This window comes from Hypanus sabinus, chromosome X1 (genome assembly GCF_030144855.1).
Source record: "Hypanus sabinus isolate sHypSab1 chromosome X1, sHypSab1.hap1, whole genome shotgun sequence".
NCBI classification, from domain to species: Eukaryota; Metazoa; Chordata; class Chondrichthyes; order Myliobatiformes; family Dasyatidae; genus Hypanus; species Hypanus sabinus.
Window position 1 is genome coordinate 12,685,721 of NC_082738.1, and position 23,732 is coordinate 12,709,452.

General features: G+C 41.0%; 1 protein-coding gene across 5 annotated transcripts in view; it reads left to right on the top strand.

The window, feature by feature from the left end:
- cdc27 (cell division cycle 27) overlaps positions 1–23,732 on the top strand; it is a 135,926-nt gene that overhangs the window by 77,032 nt on the left and 35,162 nt on the right. For 2 of the 5 annotated variants that reach the window (XR_009508936.1, XR_009508935.1), the window contains exons 14-19: positions 4,517–4,725; positions 6,618–6,735; positions 12,199–12,327; positions 12,422–12,496; positions 19,060–19,240; positions 21,569–21,737. Coding sequence is in view for 3 of the 5 variants with exons in the window: in XM_059955804.1 (XP_059811787.1) it covers positions 4,517–4,725; positions 6,618–6,735; positions 12,199–12,327; positions 12,422–12,496; positions 19,060–19,240; positions 21,569–21,660 (804 nt within the window). In the remaining 2 variants the exon portion in view is untranslated. Of the gene's footprint in view, positions 1–4,516; positions 4,726–6,617; positions 6,736–12,198; positions 12,328–12,421; positions 12,497–19,059; positions 19,241–21,568; positions 22,594–23,732 lie in introns of those variants that run through there. The other 3 variants (XM_059955806.1, XM_059955805.1, XM_059955804.1) reach the window with 2 other exon arrangements.

Here is a 23,732-nt window from a genome sequence, read left to right on the forward strand (position 1 = left end):
GTGTAGGTAGAAAGGATTTGGTTTTATTAAGCATTTAACTTAATGTAGGTTGACCAACATTGTAGGTTGAAGGGCTTTTTCCTGTACGGTGTGGTTCTGTGTTCTAACTTCTGAAGCCATACTTGTTTGTCCATTTTCTTTTAAGTAACCTTTTAATTGGAGGGGGCTACTGCACAGGACCAAAAGAAGCTGCAGAAGGTCGTAAATTTAGTCGGCTCTATCTTGGGTACTAGGCTACAAAGTACCCTGGACATCTTCAAGGAGATGTGTCTCAGAAAGGACCTCCAGCACCCAGGACATGCCCTTTTCTCACTGTTACTATCAGTTAGGAGGAACAGAAGCCTGAAGGCACACACTCAGCGATTCAGGAACAGCTTCTTCCCCTCTGCCATTCGATTCCTAAATGGACATTGAATCTTTGGACACTACCTCACTTTTTAAAAATGTATTACTTGATTTTGTATGGTTTTTAAAATCTATTCATTATATATACTGTAGTGATTTATTTATTTTCTATATTCTGTATTGCATTGAACTGCTGCTGCTGTTAACAAATTTCATGACACATGCCAGCGATAATAAACCTGATTATGATTCTAATCTAATTCCCCATTTTCTTAGCTTTTCGTAACACTCAATTGGCTTTCAGTTCAAGTCAAACATGTGGCCTTGTGTATCATGTTAAAGAATAGTGGTGGTGCATTTTTAGGGAAAAAGAATAGAAATGGAAACCAAGTGCATCTTTGGACTATAAATGCACTAGACCAGGGATTATTTTAATTTGAGTGACAGTGATTAGAAAAGATATAAATACATTTTAATTAATGAATTACAACTAGTTATAACAAGTTTAGGTTTCCTTTTGTGTATTTCTCTATTCTGATGCTCATTTGAACATGTTAACTGAACAAAAGTAATCAAAATTCATTCTCCTTAAAGAGAAGAATTTGATTTCTATTTTGTGAAAATAAAAAAGAAAATTTGTAAGGGTGTTATTCCTTAGTCATTCAAGTTTTGAACTTGGTGCCTCTGTTTTCCTAAGGATCTATGAATGGGGTTTCCCTTCCTCTACCATTGATGCTGCCTTCACCCCATCTTCCTGATGCCTTAACAAGGATAGTTTCTCTTGTCCTCACTTACTGCCCATGAGCCTCCACACCAGCACATCATTCTGTGCAATTTCTGCCATCTTCAGTGGAACCCTGCCTTCTGATTCATTTCTCCATTTGTCCCTCCCCACTAATCTTCCTCCTGGCACTTACTCCTGCAAGCAGAAAAGCTACACCTGCCCATTCACCTCCATTCAGGGCCCCAAACAGTCCTTCCAGGTGAGGCAACACTTCACCTGCAAATCTATTGGGACCATCTACTGTGTGTGGCAATCCCGATGCGGCCTCCTCTACATTGGTGAGACCCAATGTAGTTTGGGGGAGCACCTTTGTTCCATCTGCAAAAAGTAGGATTTCCTGATGGCTAAAGATTTTATTTCCTATCCCCATTCCCATTCTGACATGTTAATCCATGGCCTCAACTTCTGTCATGATGAGGTCACTCAAGTTGGAGGAGCAACAACAATAATTTTTCCCCCCTCCCACTTCTCCCTTCTTTAATTCCCCACTCTGGCCTCCTGCCTCTTCTCCTCACCTTCCCTCCCTTTCTCCCATGGTCCACTCTCCTCTCCCATCAGATTCCTTCTCCAATCTTTTACCTTTTCCACCCATCACCTCCCAGCTTCTTGCTTTATCGCCCCAGGCTTTTAGCTTGTCCTATTTCTTCTTTTTCTCCCCCCCCCCCACCTTATTCTGGCTTCTTCCCCTTTCCTGTCTAGCCCTGGAAAGGGTCTCAGCCCAAAACATTGTTTATTTCCATGCTGCCTAACTTGCTGAATTCCTCCTGCATTTTGTGTGTGCCTCTCTCTCTCTGTTTTGTTTTGTTTTGCTTTGGCTACTTTAAGAATTTCTACAATTTTGATTGCTCTCTGTCTTGTCTCCTTTCTAGTTCCTTTAACCTCTGTCCATATCCTCCTAATTATATGCTGATATTGTGTCCTTTGTCTCATTGTAAACATATTTCCAGAGGTCATAAATGAAACCTTTCTCCTATACAGTATCTGGATTTGGGGAAATCTGTCCCTCATCACTTCCCATCCTAGCTTTCTAAAGATTTGCATTAAATTAAAGCTGCATACTTTGTTCCAATTTGTAGATCTGTTATTCTGGATGAATAGCAGAGTCTAATTACATTTGGTCCCTTGCATGCTATCCTTGAGTTACTGATGTGTTCTCTGACACTTGCACTGTTTCCTTTCTACCTGATTAAAGTTTATTTGTAACATCTGTGACTTCCCTTTATCCTTTCAGAGCTTCCAAATTTCATTTCATTCTCATTTACTTTCTCTGCTGTTAAAGAATAGTATCAAATCAATAGAAAGATGTGATGTAAGATTGGAAGATGTTGAATCCTTATGGGTTGATTTAAGAAACTGCAAGGGTAATAGCAGTTATATACAGGCCCCCCAACAGTAGCTAGGATGTGGACCACAGATTACAACAGGAAATAGAAAGGGTGTGCCAAAAGGGCAATGTTATGATGGTCATGGGAGATTTCAGCATGCACATCAGTTGGGGAATATCAGGTTGGAAATGGATCCCTAGAGTGAGCTTGTTGAAGGCCTACCAGATAACTTTTTAGAGCAATTTGTCTTTGAGTCTTCTAGGGGATCAGCTATACTGGATTGGGTGTTCTGTAATAAACCTGAGGTGATTAGAGTGCTTAAGGTAATTGTTAAGGATGAGGTGATTGAGTATTTGGTGACACAGGACATGATAGGATAAAGTCAGCATGGTTTCCTTAAGGGGAAAATCTTGCCTGATGAGCCTGTTGGTATTCTTTGAGGAGATTAAAAGTAGGGTAAATAAAGTGGATGTGGTAGATGTATATTTGGACTTTCAGAAGGTCTTTAGCAAGGTGCCACACATGAGGCTGCTTGCCAAGTTAGCCTATGGTATTACAGGAAAGTTACTGGGGTGGTTAGAGCATTGACTGATTGGTAGGAGGCAGTGAGTGGAAATAAAAGGATCTTTCTCTGGTTGGCTGCCGGTGACTAGCGGTGGTCTGCAGGGTCAGTGTTGGGACTGCTTTTTATGCTGTATATAAATGATTTAGATGATGGAATAGATGGCTCTGTGTCCAAGTTTGCAGATAATGTGAAGATTGTTGGAGGGGCAAGTAGAGTTGAGGAAATGGGTAGCCTGCAGAAGAACTTGGACAGGTTAGGAGAATAAGCAAGAGAGTTGCAAATGAAATCCAATGTTGAAAAATGTTGACAGTAGAAATAATGTGCGAATTATTTTCTAAATGGGGAGAAAATACAAAAATCTTAGGTGCAAAGTGACTTGGAAGCCCTTGTGCAGAACACCCAATTGGTTAACTGGCAGGTCACGTCAGTAGTGAGGAAGGCAAATGCAATGTCAGTGTTCATTTCAAGAGGTTTAAAATACAAGAGCAGGGATATGATGTGAACAGTTTTGGGCTCCTCATCTAAGAAAAGATGTGCTGGCATTGGAGAGGGTGCAGAGGAGGTTCACAAGGATGATTCTGGGAATGAACGGGTTATCATATGAGGAACGTTTGATGGCTCGGGGTCTGTACTCGTTGGAATTCAGAAGGATGAGGGGTGATCGAATGTTGAAAGGCCTAGATAGAGTAGGTGTGGAAATGATGTTTCCCATGGTGGGGGAGTCCAGGGCAAGGGGGCACAACCTCAGGATAGAGGCTGTCCATTTCAAACAGATGCAGAGAAATTTCTTTAGCCAGAAGGTGGTGAACTTGTAACTACAGGCAGCTGTAGAGGGCAGGTCGTTGGGTGTATTTAAGGCAGAGTATGATAAGTTCTTGATTGGACATGATACCAAAGGTAATGGGGAGAATGGCGGGAAGTGGGACTGAGGAGGGGAAAAAAGATCAGCCATGATTGAATGGTGGAGTGGAGTCGATGGGCCAAATGGCCTAATTTCTACTCCTATGTCTTGTGGTCCTCTGCTTCCATTAACATTAATTTGCCAATTTTGTTTTTTTTTCTTCTTCTTCCTTCTTAGCCCTGACCTTCCTGTTTCCATTTTTTTTTATTGGGGTGGTGGTGGGGAACTTGTTGGCCTGCTATGATTTAACTAATGCACCCTTTGTACATGGGCAGTGATGAAAACAGCTTAAATGAAGTGCATCGCTGTTGCAATGCCAGCTCTGAAGTTGATACAGGAAATCTACCTGAAGACAATAATCTTGTGTTAGGTTGTATGCAGTAGGTGTCTTGAGTGTATAATATATAATTGTACAAGATAATGAAGTGAAGTTGAATTGAATGTTTTCAGACGTTGAGTAATTTACATTTTAATAGAAGATCCAAATTTTTGTAAACTTTGGTATCTTTGTGATTGTTGGTTTCGTGTCCTTGTATTTTATACCTCTGGAATACTTACTGCCATTACGACTGTGGATTCTTTCCTCCTCTTAACAGGCTTGGTGTGCAGCAGGGAACTGCTTCAGCTTGCAGCGAGAGCATGATATAGCAATCAAGTTCTTCCAGAGAGCCATTCAAGTAGATCCAAACTTTGCTTATGCATACACTTTGCTTGGTCACGAGTTTGTATTAACAGAAGAGTTGGACAAAGCTTTGGCCTGTTTTCGAAATGCAATTCGTGTAAACTCTCAGCACTATAATGCCTGGTAAGCACAGATTATTAATGTCTGTAAGTAACTTCTCATGGAATGTTTCTGTTAAGAGTTTTGGTGGCACTGTGGTGTATTTAGTCTTTGGAGAATGTTCTCTATATACTGGATGAAGCACCAAGTGTTCCTGTCTTGGATAGAACTTCTGTTTCTTATCCTGACTAACTCTGAGGTAACCTCTGTGGCATGTTTCATGGTATTTAAATGAGTATTTGGAAGTTTTGCTTAAGAAGACAGTGAATTAAACAGAAAACTGAATAAATATTTTAGTGTATTGAAACTCTACTAAATGAAAAGTAAGAAATTGTCAAAATTCAGCTTTCAGGTGGGTCTGATTAATTAGATTGGTTGTAAAGTACCACTTTAATCAAAATTTTAACCACCTTTGTACTTGCAGTGAATATATGGTATTTAGTTAATTAAAGCAGCAGCAAATTGTATTATAAACAGGAGAAAGGGGAAAGCAGCTGGTGATGGTGGAGAATATGGGAAGAGTCATTTTAAAAGGAAATTGGAGCAAATAATAACTTAAGTTTGAGGTACAGTAAAAAATGGACCTGGTTCACGAGGTTCAGGTTTCCATGTTGTGTAAGTCTGATTCTATGACTCTAATTTCTTTTATTTCTAATCTGAGGTCAGAGGCAGCAATGTTTGCTGTTTATACAACATTTAACTTTATTTGTGACTGCTCAGCAAGTGATCAGAAGGCCCAGAGACCATACTGGCAATGATAACATTCCTACTACGGAAATACCAGACAATGATCATCTCCAACACAAGTCCGCTACCAGAAATATCCTGGCATTCTGCTGACTCAATCCACTTGGACTAGCCATGCACATACTGTGGTTGTTATCAGAGGTCAGAGGTGGATGACTCGCCTGACACTATTCCACTATCTAAAAAGCACGTCAATGGAATACTTTCCACTTGCATGAATAAGGCCATATTCAACATTACTTGAGAAGCTTGATGCCATCGAAAGCAAAGTATTCTACTAGAATTATTTATCCATTGGCCTAAATATTCATTCCCTACACATCTGGTACTAGGTGCCTGCAGTGTGTGTCATCTGCAAAATGCATTTACAGCTACTCTTGAGAGCATCCACTCCTGGCAGTTCATTCCAGTCACATACCACTTCGTGGTTTGTATACAAAGTGCTTTTCTTTTTAGAGGGTGATGAGTGCCTGCAATGTGCTTCCAGGAGTGCTGTTGGAGGCTTTGATCATGGAGTAGGTTAAAATGTTGATACAATATTGTGGGCTGAAGATGTACTGTTCTATGTTAAAACAGTTTGCCCCACATGTCTTTTAAACTACCCGCCCCCTCCAGGTGAGTATTTGTCTCCTTAGCTTTGGGTTATTTCATCTGCTGAATGGGGAAAAATAATGTAGATTTCTCTTCACACTACAATCCTGCTTTGGTTTAAAGAACTTTGAAGTGCTAATCATGTGGAGAGATTTTTCTTGTACTCACTAGTAAATGATGAAAGCAGCATGTTCCCTTTATAAAGTGCTACTAGACTGATACTGACCTTGGAATATGCAATTACTATAATGACTCAGAGAAAGAGCATAAGAAGGCCCTGTAGTAATAATAATACTAACAGAACTCACAAAGTTGAAGTTTTATTTGGTTGTTGAGGTGCTTGATTGGTGTGTACCATTCACAAGTGAAATTGGAGATGTTTTTTCATTTGTTGTCTATGTCCAGATGTGCATAAGTTTTAGATGGTGCTCGGGTGATGTGTTTCAAATACCGTGTGCCTTGTTTACAATGGTAACAATGGACTCTAATGGAAAGAAATAAACAACAAACCCAAAAGCTGTTGCCCAAATGTGTTTTTAAAAAATGAGATTATTGTACCCTGTTTTTTTTCCCTGCAGGTATGGTTTGGGGATGATCTACTATAAGCAAGAGAAGTTCAATCTAGCAGAAATTCATTTCCGAAAGGCTCTCAATATCAACCCCCAAAGTTCTGTGTTACTATGCCACATTGGTGTGGTAAGTAAACTTAAAACAAAGGGTATTTCTTGTTCCCTTTACAATTGTTCTGCCTCTCTGCTATTTTGAAGCAGATATAATTTCTTACAATATTGATATTTTTCTTTGAATGTTTGCAACTCAGTCCAAGTGACCATTGTTTTAGTCATGTGTATTGTCATTGAGTGTGGTCTGTGCAATGACACCATTAAACATTTCCTCAGTTTCTTGTCCTCTGATTTGCACTTGTCACAGTTGGTGTGTGTAATCATGATTGCAGTGAGATGGATCAAATTATTTGGGGCACAGTTGGTTATTGCAAGGAATTCAGACATAAATGAACTAAGGCTTTATAACTTGGACTGCAAGAGAGGACGTAAGGGTGAGAATGGGCAGACAAGAAACAAACGAAACTGGAATGTAGAGAACTGGTGAAGTGATGGATTTTGATACAGCAAAAGGGACAACATACAGTAAGCCACGTGGTGCACTTCTGAAATGTGCACACTGTATAGTTTGAAAGTGATGGGGATCTGTTAGGGGAGAAATTTTTGTAATAAAATAGTGAGATTTTGAAATAGTTACAAAAACAGTGAGTTTGACTTGAATCTTGGGTTCCACTGATGAAGAATTTCAGCTGTAAGATTAGCTTAGAGAAAAAGATTAAGGGTTGTATCGCATCATGCAGAGCAGTTTGCTTTTATGGATGGCTCTTGATTTGAGGTGGTAAACAAAAGCCATGGGGTGGAGGGAAAAGCTTTCCTGAGGCAGTGATTATGACCTTGAACTCAACATCTCTCTGGGTGGGTATTGGAAAGAGTTGACTTTTGCTTTCAGAAGAAATTAAATGGCATTTAAGAGAATTTTTGGGAAGAGCGCAATGGCTTAACGAGTAGAACAGCTGCCTCAGCTGGGTTGAATCCAAACTTTGGGAGAAGTTTATCTGGAGTTTGCACACTGTCTGTAACCCTATGGATTTCCTTTGGTTCCTCTGGTTTCCTCATTGATCTCCAGATGTGCAGTTGGCCACTGTAAATTGCCATTAGTGTACACGTTAGTGGTAGAATCGGAGGAGAGTGAGAATATGGGGAGAAAAGAAATGGGATCAGTGACTGAAAGCTTGATGGTCTGTACAGTCTGCTGAAGTGGCTTGTTCTATGCTCTGTGCCTCTAGCATTATATTAGGAGTGAACAAAGTGCCCAAGTGGTCTTGGTGTCCACTTCCAGTACAATAATCATTTTAAAAAGTAAAACTCTGCACCAATTCATTTTAATGAGCAGAACCAACAGATGTTCTGTGGCTAAGAGCGAGACTCCAAAATAGTCTGTTGCCTCTAATGTCAGAATCAGGGATGTTTTCGATCAGGTACACAACATAATGAGGAGGAAGAACAACCGGAGGTCTTAGTACATGTTGATACAAATGAAATAGGTAGAAAAGGGGGATGAGGTCCTACAGTGAGAATTTGGGGAATTTGGCAGAAGGTTAAAAAGTAGGACCTCTAGGCCTATACTCTTGGAATTACTCTCTGTACTATTGAGAGTAGAAATAGGAGGATAAGAGAGATGAATGTACAGTTGAAGAGCTGATGCAAGATGGAATACTTTTGGTATTTCGATCATTGGGGTTATTTCTAGGTCAGGTAGGACCTGTAACTTGTTGTCTTGTACACCCTATCCTCATTATTTGCGGGGGATACGTTCCTCATAGTCGACACGTAATGTGAATAATTATTTAAATGGAGAAAATAGGGATGCGTTCCAGAAGGCTTCCTAAATATGTTTTATCTGTAATTTATTCACATTTTCATACCAATACGACACAAAAGCAGTACCACAAGGCAACATTCATATTATATTTAATCAATTTAAAGTAATATTCAATGTAATAAATCATAGAAAGTTAACATACTAGGGTGTACAGTACTCAACAACAGTGGCAGGTGTGTTCACTCCGGGAGATGAGTGGTTGTTGTGGTGTCGGGATCATATCAAGCACAGCAAGGGGTGAAGGAAGACTCACAGAACTTAGAACTGCCAGCAGCCGGAGATGACACCGGTTTGAAGAAAGTGGTGAGGGTTGATGGCAGGGAACAACTGAAATGCTGACTCTGTTCTAAACTTGGGTCCATGTCCATCGCCATTTGTGCCAAGTGTTCCAGCTTCCACCATTCCCTGACCGTTGATAAACTCCCAGGATTTTCAAAATTGTCTGTTGCTTGCAGCATCTGAGAGATGGTTCACTGTATATAAAAAAAAAACGCCTTGAATGTGGATCACACCTTGGTGGAGTGGTTGAATCAGCGATGTTGTATTAGGTGGCAGGAAACGCACTGTTATGTTAGGATGAATGCTGTCCAAATGTTTAGGATGGGCTGGCACATTGTTAAGCAACAAAAGAACTTTAAGGGCAAGATTTTGTTCCCGGCAGTAGTGTCCTAGAGCTGTGTTACCTTCACCTGATGCAGCACTGTTTTATAATTTCCAACTTTTTTTCAAGTATTAAAGTGGTCCTCTGCCGCTCGGCTGATGGCCCAGGACATGACATCGGACGCTTAGGAGGCATAGTTAAATATTTCAAGCACAAAATTGCTGCACCGTAGGTAAAACCAACAAAAGTTTAAGAGCGCAAGATCACACATCCACTCCATGCCAAAACCAATGCGAGACTGGCGGGAGTGAGATTGTGAGGCATGCACACCTGACTTGTATTGGTGGGAAAGCGGTGCTTCTCATCCCAACAGTGAGAATGTGAGGCGTGCGCAAGTGACGTGTTGGCGGGAAGGCAGTGCTCCTCGCATAACTGAGTTTTGGATGCATATAAGGAGATGTTGGTAAAAATAGGTTCCTCGCATAACTGTGAATCTGCATAGTCTGAAGGTGCATGTAATGAGGATAGGGTGTATATCTAAATTAGAAGAGGACCTACATTCTTTCAGTAACATTTGCTCGTGTCATGCAGGAGAACTTTAACTAATTTGGAGGCGGGGGATGTTTGTGGGTGTGGGAAGGATGGGAAACTGATTCGATTGAATGCAGTGAATAAATTATGCAAGACCAGACAGTGGGCAAAGCAGACAGGAGTTGGGGAGCACAGGGAGGTTGATAATATCAGTGCAAGATCCTCTTGGGTATGTTGAATGTGTTTGGGGCAGCACATCAAATTAAAGATATCAATGTGGTCATGGGAATGTGATTACATGAAAGACAGGACTGGAAACTTGATATTCCAAGGTATAAAGTTTCAGAAGTGATAAAGGGAGAGCAGGAGTTGCATCACTGATTTGGGAGAGCATCACTGCAGTGCATTCAGGGGATACCTTTGGAGGGATTGTCCATCAAGGCCAGGTGGGTAGCACTAGGAGTAAGGGAGGGACGATCATTTTGCTGTGGTTATGCTACGAGTCTCCCAAAAGTGAGCAGGAATTAGAAGAATTGATATGTAAGCAAATTGCAGAAGGTTATAAGAGCAAAAAGGATTACAACACCGGGGGTATTTACCTTTGCTCATATTAACTGGATATCCTTAGTGTAAGGGGCTTTTGGAGCAGTATTTTTTTTTAATACATACAAGATTTTTTCAGATGCTTTGTAGCCCTACTAGAGAAGAGATTGTACTTCATCTTAAGAAATGAAATTGGGAAATAATTTGGAAACAGTGATCATAATTCTCAAGTTTCAAAGTGGTTATGGTTGGTGCTTAAGTTAAGGTCCAAAATTTTGGGGATGGGGCTAGGGAAAACTTCCATGCAAGAGAGGAGTGAAGCGGGATTGGGAACAGGTGCCTGCAGGTAGAACAACACCTAACAAGTGGGAATCTTTTAAAAAGAATTGGCAGTAGTTCAGCATCTTTGAAATGGTGAAAGGCGAAGATAACAAGATGAGGGAACCTTGGATGACCAAGATATTAAAAGTTTGATTGAAGATTGGGGGGGGGGGGCAAAAAAAGGAAGCGTATGAATTATAGGAAACTTGCAATTGAGTGAGTCCCTTTAGAAATGTAGAAGACACGTAGGTGAGTATGCAAGAAGGATGTTTTGAGAGCAAAAAAAGTACCATGAAATATCTGTGGCAGATTTGCTATGGAAAATCTCAAGCCTTTCTGCAGGAACATTAGAAGCAAGAGGGTAATAAGAAAGATGAAAGGGCTATTCTAGGGATATGGGAGAATTTCTAAATAATTACTTACCTATGTTCACCAGTGAGAAGGACTAAGAAGATGTGAGTTCAGGGGATGGAAAGACTATGATTGCCCATGTCATACAGCATGGCACATAAGAAGGCAGCATCTCTCTTATTTTCCAAATAGCACACATTCTACATTAGCAAACAAACTTAATTTCTACATTTGTCCTCTGCTGACAGCAATCTCTCCATCAGCCAGCTGACTATATAATTAAGTGTTGGGGGCGGGGGGGGGGGGGGGAGATAAAACCTTGGCAGCATTAACCGGCACTGTAAATGTAACTACAAAAAAAGAGCAGGTCGGGCTTAATCTTGGACTTTGAATTCCAAATTCTCCTCATTCTCTCGAGTCCCAGCTAGAAGGGAATGTTACTGCATCTGATAAGATGGGGCTATGATCTACAGGGAAAATAAATGAAATGTCAAAGAAACCCACACTTTGGGAGAACATTTCTACTCATGAGCACCAGCTTTGAGTGCAAGCAAGAAAGGTGTCACTGTAGATGTAAAACAAAGCAAACACTGCCTGTGACAATGCAAAATTGAAAATGTACATTTAAAATATTTTTTGAAATATGATTTCAGCAAACAAAGCTGTCTAATGGGATACCCACTTGCAATCTATCCATGGGCTAATCTCTGATATTGATCAGTACATCAGACGATGATGGTGGCAGATAGGCTCCTTTACAGCTCATTAGTTATGTGCAGTGTCATATGACATGGATGATCATGGCCTATCCATGATCATGATTGTTCTTGACAAATTTTTCTACAATAGTGTTTTGCCGTTGACTCCTGGGCAGTGCCTTTCCAAGACAGGTGACCCCAGCCGTTATCAATACTGTTCAGAGATTGGCTGCTTGGTGTCAGTGGTCACATAACCAGGACTTGTAATGTGCACCAGCTGCTCATATGACCATCCACCACCTGCTCCCATGGCTTCACATGACCCTGATTGGGTGGCTAAGCAGGTACTACACCTTGCCCAAGGGTGACTGAAAGCTAGTGAGAGAAGGAGTGCCTTACACTTCCTTTGATAGAGACGCATCTTCACCCTGCCACCCTATCCTTTACAGTAGATGAAGTTAATAGCTAGTTTAGTTATGGTCAGAATACGGAAAGCCTCCCTTTTCTTTAATGAAAGGCACTGGACACTTGGTTGGATGTTAATGAGGGTTGAAAAGGGATTATTGATGTACCCTGGTCTTCAATATAAATACATAGAATTCTGAAGCTGATTTGTTCCTGGTGATTGGATTACGAAGCTAACTGATAGTTGTGTGGTTTATTTTCTAGGTCCAGCATGCGTTAAAGAAATCAGAGAGTGCACTTGAAACACTAAATAAAGCCATAAGTATAGATCCCAAAAATCCCCTATGCAAATTCCACCGAGCCTCCATTTTGTTTGCAAATGAGAAGTACAAGGTAAGTGTGCTGGTGGGTTTTGTACAGGGCTCTCTTGGGTACATGTACTTATGATTTCAACATCAAATGATGTCTCTACTCCTGTTCTCATTAGGCAGCTTTGCAGGAGCTTGAAGAACTGAAGCAAATTGTTCCCAAAGAGTCACTTGTATACTTTCTAATAGGAAAGGTAAGAGATTTGATATCTCCCAACATTCAGAAGCACTTTAAACATACTTTTCTTAAATCTGCATGCAGAGTTGCTGATGATTTTTGAGAAACAATTTCTAATCTTTGATGGAATATTTGCTATTATCACTATGTCTCAGATTAACATCTAGCCAGTCATGGAAGAACTTGAATATTACTTCCTGGTGATGAGACAGGGTTTGATGAAAAGTTCAAAAATGAAAGTGCAAAGAAATAATCATGAGGCTACTGTAGTGTTTTTCATTTCATTAAGGTGTCATGGCAACCAAAAAGAAACTAACAGCAATCCTGCATGGTTTCTGATATCGAGCAGAAAAGAACTCTGAAGCAGGTTAAATAATCAATGGCTTTGTTTTCTTCCTTCTACAAACATTTGGACATTAGGCCCTCAGTTGTATTCAACGTGCCCTCATCCTTTCTTCCAGCCTGGTAAAGTCACCCTTCTGGAACAAACCAGAACACTAGTTAAACTCAACATCTGTGCAGGCAAAAGTTAATTTGTTTTGTGCTGTGTGAGATGTATGTATTGTGGGTGCACAGAGGTCCAGATGAATGTTGTTTCATTTGGTTGTGTATATTTACAATCAAGTGACCATGAACATGAAGTTGCTGTTTCAGATCAAGACTGAGAGGAAGGATTGCCAGAGTGGAGTGGTATGGGTGGGCAGGGGGTTCGACAGAGGCTGTTTGTGATGGGTGGAACTGGGTGAGGAGGAATTGCTCCCCAAAACCTTGTGTAGATGCACTTTTTGCTTCAACAGATGCTGTTTGACCCATTAAGATTTTCCAGAGTTCTGTTTTTTTTTGTTCTAGATTCCAGCGTGTGGAGTTTGTTGCCACCTTTCAATCTGAATGTCAGATTGGTCTCTTGTGCAAATATTGGCTTTGACTCAATGGTAGTGTTATGGATGTAGAGTGGCAGATAGGTGACTTTGGGCTTGTATGGGAGGATGAGGAAATAATCAATTAGAGTTACAGGGAAGGAGTCACCCCTGAGTTGCAGGAGGTGAGTAGCTGGGTGATTGTCAGGAAAAATAGAAATGTGAGCAGGCAGTTAGAGCAGAGCAGCCCTGTGACTATTCCTTTCAATAAGTATACCATTTTGGGTACTGTTATGAGGGATGACCTCCCAGAGAAATGCTACAGAGACCAGGTTACTGGCACTGAGCATGGGTCGGTGGTGCAGAAGGGAAAGAGGAAGAAGAGGAAAGCGGTAGTAATAAGGGACTCGATAGGCGAACAGACAGGAGATTCTGTGGACATGAATGGGACACCCAAATAGTATGTTGCCTCCCAGATGTCTCTGATTGCATTCACAGCATTTTGGAGGGGGAGGGAGAGCAACCAGATGTCTTGGTACATATTGGTACCAATGACATAGGAAGGAAAAGCAATGAGGTCTTGAAAAGGGAATTTAGAGGGCTAGGCAGAAAGCTGAGAAGCAGGACCCCCAGGGTGGTAATTTCTGGATTACTGCCTGGTCCATGTGGCAGTGAGGGTAGAAACAGGATGATTTGGTAGGTTGGTTAATGTGTGGCTGAGAAGCTGGTGCAGGGGTCAGGGCTTCAGGTTCTTGGATCATCGTGATCTCTTTTGGGGGAGGTATGTCCTGTTCAAAAGTGATGGGTTGCACCTGAACCCAAGGGGGATCAATATTCTTGCAGGCAGGTTTGTTAGAGCTGCTGTGGAGGGTTTAAACTAATTTGGCAGGGATTGGGAACTGGATTGAAGGGATCAGTCTGAATGTATGCTATCTTTGCTTTTTTTACCATCCGTTCTATCCTGACAGGAAGAGTAGGCAGATTATAGGATGAAATTGTAGCCAGGAGGGTTAGTATCAGTAAATTAAGGATACAGAATCAAAAAAGGTAGGAAATACAGTACTCAAAGTGTTTTATCTCAATACATAGGGTATAAGAAATAAAGTGGATGATCCTGTTGCACTATTACAGATTGTCAGGTACAACGTTGTAGCCATCACTGAATCATGGCTGAAGGATGGTTGTAGTTGGGAGCTGAATGTCCAAGGTTACACATTGTATTGGAGGGATTGGAAGTGGGGAGGAGGGTGGCGTGGCTAGTAAAGAATGCCATCAAATTAGTAGAAAAATGTGATACAGTTTCATAACTCAACCCACAAGGATTCAACATCTTCTGATCCTACAAGGGTTAAAGGACCCTGATGGCAGTTATATACGGGCCTCCCAACGGTAGTTGGGATGTGGACCACAGATTACAACAGGAAATAGAAAAGGTGTGTTAAAAGGGCAATGTTATGATGGTCATGGGAGATTTCAGCATGCACGTTGATTGGGGAAAATCAAGTTGGAAATTGATCCCAAGAGAGTGAGTTTGTTGAATGCCTACGAGATAGCTTTTTAGAGCAGTTTGTCATTGAGCCTGCTAGGGGATCAGCTATACTGGATTGGCTGTTCTGTAATGAACCTGAGGTGACGAGGGTGCTTAAGGTAAAAGAACCCTTAGGAGGCAGTGATCACAATATGATTGGGTTCAACTTGAAATTTGACAAGGAGAAAGTAAAGTCTGATTATAGAAGTATTTCAGTGGAGTAAAGGAAATTGCAGTGGTATGAGAGAGGAGTTGGCCAAAGTAAATTGGAAGGGAAGTCAAAGCTAATGTAAAAGCAAAAAGAGGGCATACAACAAAGCAAAAACTAGTAGGAGACAGAGGACTGGAAAGGCTTTGAAACCTTACAGAGAGCAACTAACAGAATCATTAGGAGGGAAAAGATGAATTATAAAAGGTAGCTAGCAAACTATATCAAAGTGGATAGTAAAAACTTCAAGTATGTTTTTTTTAAAAAAAAAAGATGAGAGTGTATATAGGACCATGAGAAAATGAGGCTGGAGAAATAATAATGGGGGGCAAGGAGATGGCAGATGAACTAAATTGGTATTTTACATCAGTCTTCACTGTGGAAGTGTCTGGCAGTGTGCCAGATTTTGAAGGATGTGAGGGAAGAGAAGTGAGTGCAGTTACTATTACAAGGAAGAAGGTGCTCAAAATGTTGAAAGACCTAGGAATACACAAGTCATTCGGACCAGATGAATTGTATCCTAGGGTTCTGAAAGAGTAGCGGTAGAGATTGTGGAGGCATTAGTAATGATCTTTCAAAAATGATTGGGCTCTTGCAATTTTCCAGTCACTCCGCTCTTAAAGAAAGGAGGAAGGCAGCAGTAATGATGAGGTTATGGAGTACTTGGTGACACAGGACATGATAGGACAAAGTCAACATGGTTTCCTTCAGGGAAAATCCTGCCTGACGAACCTGTTGGAATTCTTTGAGGAGATTACAAGTAGAATAGATAAAGAGGATGCAGTGGATGTTTGGACTTTCAGAAGGCCTTTGATAAGGTGCCACACAAGGCTGCTTACCAAGTTAAGAGCTCATGATATTACAGGAAAGTTACTGGGGTGCTTGGATTGGTAGGAGGCAGCAAGTTGGAATTAAAGGATCCTCCTCTGGTTGGCTGCCAGTGACTAGTGTTCCGCAGGGGTCAGTGTTGGAGCTGCTTTTTATGCTGTATATAAGTGATTTAGATGATGGAACAGATGGTTCTGTTGCCAAGTTTGCAGATGATGTGAAGATTAGTGGAGGAGCAAGTAGTGTTCAGGAAATGGGTAGCCTGCAGAAGAACTTGGACAGGTTAGGAGAATGAGCAAGAGAGTTGCAAGTGAAATATGCTGTTGTAAAGTGCATGGTCATGCACTTTGGTAGTAGAAATAAATGTGCGTGCTATTTTCTAAATGGGGAGAAAATCCAAAAATCTTCGGTGCAGGGACTTGGAAGCCCTTGTGCAAAACACCTAAAGGTCGCGTCAGTAGTGACAAAGGCAAATGTAATGTCAGTGTTCATTTCAAGAGATCCAGAATACAAGAGCAGGGATGTGATGTGAACAGTTTTGGGCTCCTCATCTAAGAAAAGATGTGCTGGCATTGGAGAGGGTTCAGAGGAGGTTCATAAGGATGATTCTGGGAATGAAAGGGTTATCATATGAGGAATGTTTGATGGCTCTGGGTCTGTACTTGTTGGAATTCAGAAGGATGAGGGGTGATCTCATTGAAACCTTTCAAATGTTGAGATGACTAGACAGGAGATGTGGGAAGGTGTTTCCCATGGTGGGGGGAGTCTAGGACGAGAGGACACAGCCTCAGGATAGAGGGGCGTCCATTTAAAACAGATGCAGAGACATTTCTTTAGCCAGAGGGTGGTGAATTTGTGGAATGTTACCACAGGCAGCTGTGGAGGGCAGGTCATTGTGTGTATTTAAGGCAGAGCTTGATAGGTTCTTGATTGGATGCAGCATCAAAAATTACAGGGAGAAGGCTGGGGAGGGGAAAAAAGATCAGCCATGATTGAATGGCAGAAGAGACTCGTTGGGCCAAATGCCCTAATTCTGCTCCTGTGTATTATGGTCTTAATCTAAAAGTCACAAATTGTTTCACATCCCATTGCAGAGGCTTGAACCTTCATTCCAGGGTAATATTCCATGCATTGTAAAATGAGTATTGCATAATCACAAATGTGTCTGCTCAAATGACTACTTTGGATGTTGTGGATCTGATGGAACAGTTGGGGGGCAAGGGGAAAGTGGAGAAATGCCTGGCTGAAAATATATCCTGGATAAACGTCAGTAAAATGGATTGTGTTCACGTCATTTGTTATCATCTAGGGAATCTTGTGCAGAAATGGAGATATTGTTTGATTTTAGCTATACAATGCTTAAGAATTGAGGGAAATTTTTCAGGTAATTTCATGTCAATATTGCTTTTGGCAACATCATTTCTTCATATAATTATGAATTATAGTTCCATCCTGATGGGAATGTATATGGAAGCTTTAGAGAGGACGCAAAGGAGGTTTACCAGATTGCTACTTGGTTTGGGGAGTGTGTGCTGTGAGGAGTGTTTGAATAAACTGGGTCTGTTTTTCTTTCTTCTTGAGTGGGGGAGGCTAAGGGGAGGTTTGATAATGATTTAAAAAATTATGCAAGGCACTTTTATTTAAACAAAAAAATCCCACTTTGTGGATGTGGATGTACCTTCATGTCTCTGCTCCTGTTTATATTTTTTCAGTCCTTGTCTAAAGATGCTGAAATGGAAATTTCCCCTAATTCAGATGCTTAATTTCAGGACTATCCATATTCCTTTCCATGTCTATTTTGAAACTTAACACATTATGATCATTCTTTGCAAGTTGGTTTGCCGATGACATTTCATCCACCTTTCTGGCTTACTGGGATTGTCCATTACCCATGCCTAGTAAGACTGTCTATGTATCGACACAGAAAGCTCTCTGAAATGTACTTAAAATATACCATCCCATCAAATCCTTTCAGGCTATGGTGACTGAGTTTAATGGGGATGTTGAAGTAAGACCATAAGACACAGGAGCAGAATTAGGCCATTCAGCCCATCAAGTCTGCTCTGCCATTCCATGGCTGATCCTGGATCCCACTCAACCCCATACACCTGCCTTCTCACCATCCTGTGCTACAACCCTATTCTCATGCATCTCCATGATTTGCCTTTGTATCTGCTCTTGCTTCCTGCTGACTGTCAAGCAGGTCTGTAGTATAATCACAACAAAGTGATCACTTCAGAATTTCAGGGCATTATCCATATGGCCTTGCTTGAAGAAGCTTCTTAGTATATAAAGTTATAAGGGATATAGAAACTGCAGGGAACTTTTTCCTTATCAGAGGTAAATAAACTTAAGGACATAGATTTTGAGTGAGGGGGTAAGAGATTTGGAGGTGATCTGAGGGGCCCATTTGCCCAGAGAGTGGTGAGAGCAGAGTCACTGAGCACCTGAGATGTGGCCTAAGTGCTAGAAGATACCATTAATTTGGGTGAGTTCCCAGCAGTGCCTAGCATGAATGTGATGGGCTGAATGGCCTGCTTACATGCTGTATGACTGATGTCTGCCTTCATTGTACAGTGATGGTTGCCTTGAACAGTCTTGCAGTGTTCCCTCTTTTATCTTTCCCCACCCCACTGCCTACCTCCTATCATGACAGTAACTTTGACACCCCGCAATATTGATTTGCCAGTCTTAGCTCTGTCACCCATGTCTCAGAGACTGCATAGGTTCTCTGCTTTCTTGCCAGTACTGGGCTATTTAGTGGTTCCTCATGTTGAATGACTTGCTTGCTGGGTTGGAAGAAGTCTAAATAAGCTTAACTCTTTCTCTCCCCTTCCCCCCCCCCCCCAACACATAACTGTGGATAATTGAAATCCATTGTTTTTAAATAAAAAGCTATGTAAAGTATTTGCAGGAATTCTTTTCCTGATGCAGTACCACTGTTAACCCCGCAATGTGACTGATCTCTGCTGTTCTTTATCTTAATTCAGATGGATTTTCTCTTCCATAGCTGTTTTCTCCCCCCCCCCATTGTTATTGTTATTTCTGTTTAACATCACTAAGATGAAAGTGGACCAGTGTATCTTTTTACAAGAGTTTTGAATGATTGTAACATTTTTTTCTGATTTTGAAAGCAGAACTGTTATTTTTCTCCTCAGGTTTATAAGAAATTAGGGCAGACGCACTTGGCTCTGATGAATTTCTCCTGGGCCATGGACCTTGATCCAAAAGGAGCCAACAACCAGATCAAAGAGGCTATTGACAAACGTTACTTACCAGATGATGAGGAGCCTGTAACAAATGATGGGCAACATAGTGAGGGTTATCAGTATGACACAGGTTAGTATTGGTGACTGATTGCAATACTATGAAAGAGGTTTCACTGCAGACATTCTTAGGTTCCAGGCTAGTGATACAGTCTACAAGTCCATAATCATGGGCATATAAAATCTAAACTTTTTTTTTAAAAAGCAGTAAAATTCTGCATTGCAGTATTGATTGTAGTCGCTACTGCAAGATGATTTGCTGTGTCCAGAGGGCCATGTGTCTCATCTTTGGCTGTCTTAGTACAGAGAGTGCAGTAATAGACCGTGCAACTTCTCTCCACAATTACAAGCTTCAATTCTTAAGCTGACTGTACTTGATATTCTACTGTGGCTTAATGTTGGAATTCTTGTCAAACTGCTTTGGGTCTGTACGAGTTCTCTCTTATTCTGGGGAAACTCAGTGCAGTTAAAGGAGAAGTTGTTCAATGTGAGAATGTTAATTCGGGTGAATGTGTGTGGGTGGAGGGGAACTGGGTGAGCCTCTTCCAAGGAAGAAATGAAGGGCTCTCAGACCTGTGTGATATGGGATGTACTTGTAGAAGGATCTTGCATCCATAGTAAAAATAAGCCAGTTGGGATGAGGCAATTTTTTAAAAACTTGAAGTGGCAAACAGTATCCAAAGTGTAATGGATATAAATGGGAAGGGACTAGATCAGGGAAAAATGGAATCTGTGAAGGAAGAAATGAGATACATGGGGTAAGAATGTTCTCCTTTGTTACAGGGGAAGTAGAATTCCAAAGGTAAGAGGATATGCTTCAATTACAAGAAGCATTTGTGAGATCACATCTGGAGTACTGTGTGCATTGATTGGTCTTATTTAAGGATAGTTGCTCATTTGGAGAAGGCCCACCAATACGTGAAGTGGGTGGGTTATCCACAAAGTGGTTTTGGAGAGGATGTTTCATCTTGAAAGAGAATATAAGACATTGTAATTAGTTTGGCACAACATTGTGGGCTGAAGGGTCTGTTTGCATGTTGTGTGTTTGTAATTAAGGGGTCTTCCATTTAACAGATAAAGTGATTTTTTTTTTCTTTTTTTGGATTGAGAATCTTTGCAACAGTTTTCCTTAGGACAAAGGAAGCAGAGGCTTTTGATATTTTTAAGGAACAATTAGATGGATTCTTAAGCAGTGAAAAGTCACTGGGAATGGGTGGGACTGTAGAGTTGAAGTTGCAGTCACATCAGCTATGGTCTAATTAAATGGTGGAAGGTAGGGTACTGTCACCCGAAGCTTGACCTCAAGATAATGTTATGTTTATATACCATGTAACATTGCTCATTCAAGAATTTGAGAGTAGAATGGACCATTTCATGAATGTTCATCTTTGCTTTGTTGCCTTTTCTGATCTGTTTAATGGAAAACGTATTCAACGGCCAGAAAAGTGTCAGTTGGAAAGCCACAAGCTATCGTAAGTCAAGGGTACCATTTAAGTCTGCTTAAGTTCTAGATCCACTGAATTCAAAAGGGAGTAATGGCATTCATTGTTGCTTACATTTCAGAATTGGCTCCCTTGCATATAGTCTTGTGGACTCCTTTCGGTTAAACTACCAATATACCGATGAACTTTAGAAATCTTTGGTGTGAAAATTAGCCAGATTAATGTAAAGTGGGTATATAGGCAAATGACATAAAAAGATGAGTGGGAGAGTTTTGCTGCATTATAGATGAGCTGAACAACTGTCTTTCTGTGATTAGCTTGATGTAACTAGTACAGAGATGTAACCTCATGCTGAGCATGAGTAGGAGCTAAATATTCTATGTTGTAGGATCTTTGGAAAACCAGGAAACTAGGATGGAAATCTGGAATAGCAGCATGAAGCACTTCTTGAAGCATAGGATTAAAGAATGAGCACTGGAATTTTAATAAAGGTGAAAGGAAATGTGAATGACCCAAGATGGCTGCATACCTGCTACCAAATGGGACAGGAGATTTGATGTTTAAGTTGTGGTGAGGGAAACCTGAGGCAATGCTTGATATCCTGACTGGTTAACTTCCAGAAAGACTGACCATGCCAGTAGCTAGCTGCTTCCAGCAACTTGGCCTCATGTTGGTGCAACATCACCTGTTTCCTTTATTGTTTTCCCCAAATCATGGGGATTATTCTTAAAGCAAGGAATTGCCTATTTAAGATAAATAAGCCGAAGATTGTTCTCCATCTTGTTTGAGTGACTTTGGCTCTCCCTGAGAGAGTTCCAGGGTCTTTGCATATTTTTTAAGGCAGATATGGGAATGTGGACATGGACGACTCCTCCCAGCTCTCAATCCATGTTTGTTCATGTTTGCAGAGTTTCTAATTAACATACTGAAAACCAGCACTAATTGTGATGTTTTTACAGCTGGAACTGATGAGTCCCAGGAAAGCAGCATGACTGATGCTGATGACACCCAGTTACATGCGGCGGAAAGTGATGAGAGCTTCAATCTGTAAATGCTAACCCAACCAAAACATGGCTCCAGAGCAAGAGCTGCTACTCCCTGGCCATTCCCTTTCTTCTCTCTCACTAGGTTTGTACTTCTGCTTTGAGCATTTTGTCTGATGCAGTTTGCCAACATTATGAGCATAGGCTGGAGAGACCAGTCATTGGGTTACGAGGAAGCCCATAACCAACAACTTTTAATTTTCAGCCTCAACAATATTTGTGTTGAACAGGGGGCTTTGTTTTTAAATGTAATTGTTAAAAATGATTTGAATGTGAACTTGCATAACTCCCCTCTCCCTCTGCTACTTCTGCTCATACAAAACTTGACCTTCACAAAGATCACAATTATGCTGCTGTTTTCAACATCTTAAAAGGGGGTAAGGGGAGACGGGGTGAAAATCCAGCGGCTGGTGTTACCTCAGTGATTAACCAGCAGAAGGTACAGGTGGTCAAAATGGCAGCCATTTTTGAGCAGCACTTTGTTCGTAATGGCTAATGTACTGCCTTTGGTCATTTAGTTGCTGTGAATGGAGCTTTTCTCTCATCTCACCCATCTCCTGTCTTTATTTCACCATAGAGTGCAGTGCAGCCTTTTCTGCAAAATGCACATGCTGATTGCATACAATGGTGGTACCCTTTTATGGTCTTCCTGACACCAGGAGCCTTTGTGCAACCAGAAGTGTTAACGGATGGAAAATGCAACGTGTGTCTGTACGTGTGGATGTGTACGCGCATGGATGTGTGAAATCTGGTCTATTTTTTTAATTTCATTTTTCATTTAAAACTGTAACTTGCTGTCTTAAGTGGATGTTTTTCTGTTGCTTATCCCTTTTAATTTCAGATATTTGTACAGTCTTAGAAAAAGTCTTTTTGTTAATATATTTGCAACTCAGTTTAATGATGTGACAAAAAATTCCAAAATAAAATACTTTGAAAACCTTTTAGCAGCTGGATGTTGATCGTTGCTATACACTCTTTAATGATTGGAAATCATAGTTATTCCAACAGGTACCAATTAGCCCATCAAGTCTGCCATTATGTTGATAATGTACATGTCAGTGTGAGGAACAAAGACTGCAACCCTGCAAAGATAAATTTCACATCAGTTTAATGCATATTCTTGTGATCAGTACCCATGTTACAAAGGATGCATACATCACATGGATTTTCCCCCCTCCAATTAATTCATTCCTTCTATCTCATAATCACATTACTCTTTTAAGCTTGATTTATGGCCACTATCAATGTCTGCTTGCACATGGGTGTAGTGTGTGGAGTCAATGTGTGTGCTGTTCCTTTATGCGTCCCAGCTGTAAAACATAGAAAATAAATCCTCAGCCTGGTTTTTACACTGCTGTGAAGACACCTTGTGTTTGCTGCCATCTTCAGACTAGCATGCCTTCATTTCATACTTTGCTTTCTGCTTTGGCCAAAGCAACAAGAAGTATGGGTTGCAAGGCCTCTAACATTAGTAGCTGTGCTTTTTGCTACCTTGGTCCAAGCATGAGAATTGCTCCTCCAACTCTTTATCTTTCTCTCCCTCTGCCTATGGATAGTCTTGACACCTGCCCTAAGAGGAGTGCTTCATGCCTTTTTGGGCCTTGGCATTAAATTCCTGTTAATTTGAACCCAAGAAGGCGAGCAGATAGGAATATTGAAACAGAGGGCTGCAGTAGTGCAGGGTTGCAGAGCCATTTCTGATTGGCTGATTGTGAAGTATGTACATCAGCCAATAAAGGGCAGGTAGTGAGAGTGGCCAGTGTTTGAGTGGTCAGCAGAGGCTTTGGCTCATCAAGCTTTGGTGAGAAAAGGCTGACCATATCCCTCCATTCTCTGCATATTCATGTGCCTATCTAAGAGTCCTTTAAACACCTTTATTGACCAGTTGTCTGTCTATGCCTCTCAGATATTAAATTTCTAACAGGTATCCCCTCAGCCTCTGCCGCTCTGGAGAAAACAACCTAAGCCGGTCTTGACTCTCCCCATACATATCATCAAATTCAAGCAACATCTTGGTAAATTTCTTATGAACCCTCCCCAGAGCCTCCACGCCCTTTAACAGGGCAACCAGAATTTAATA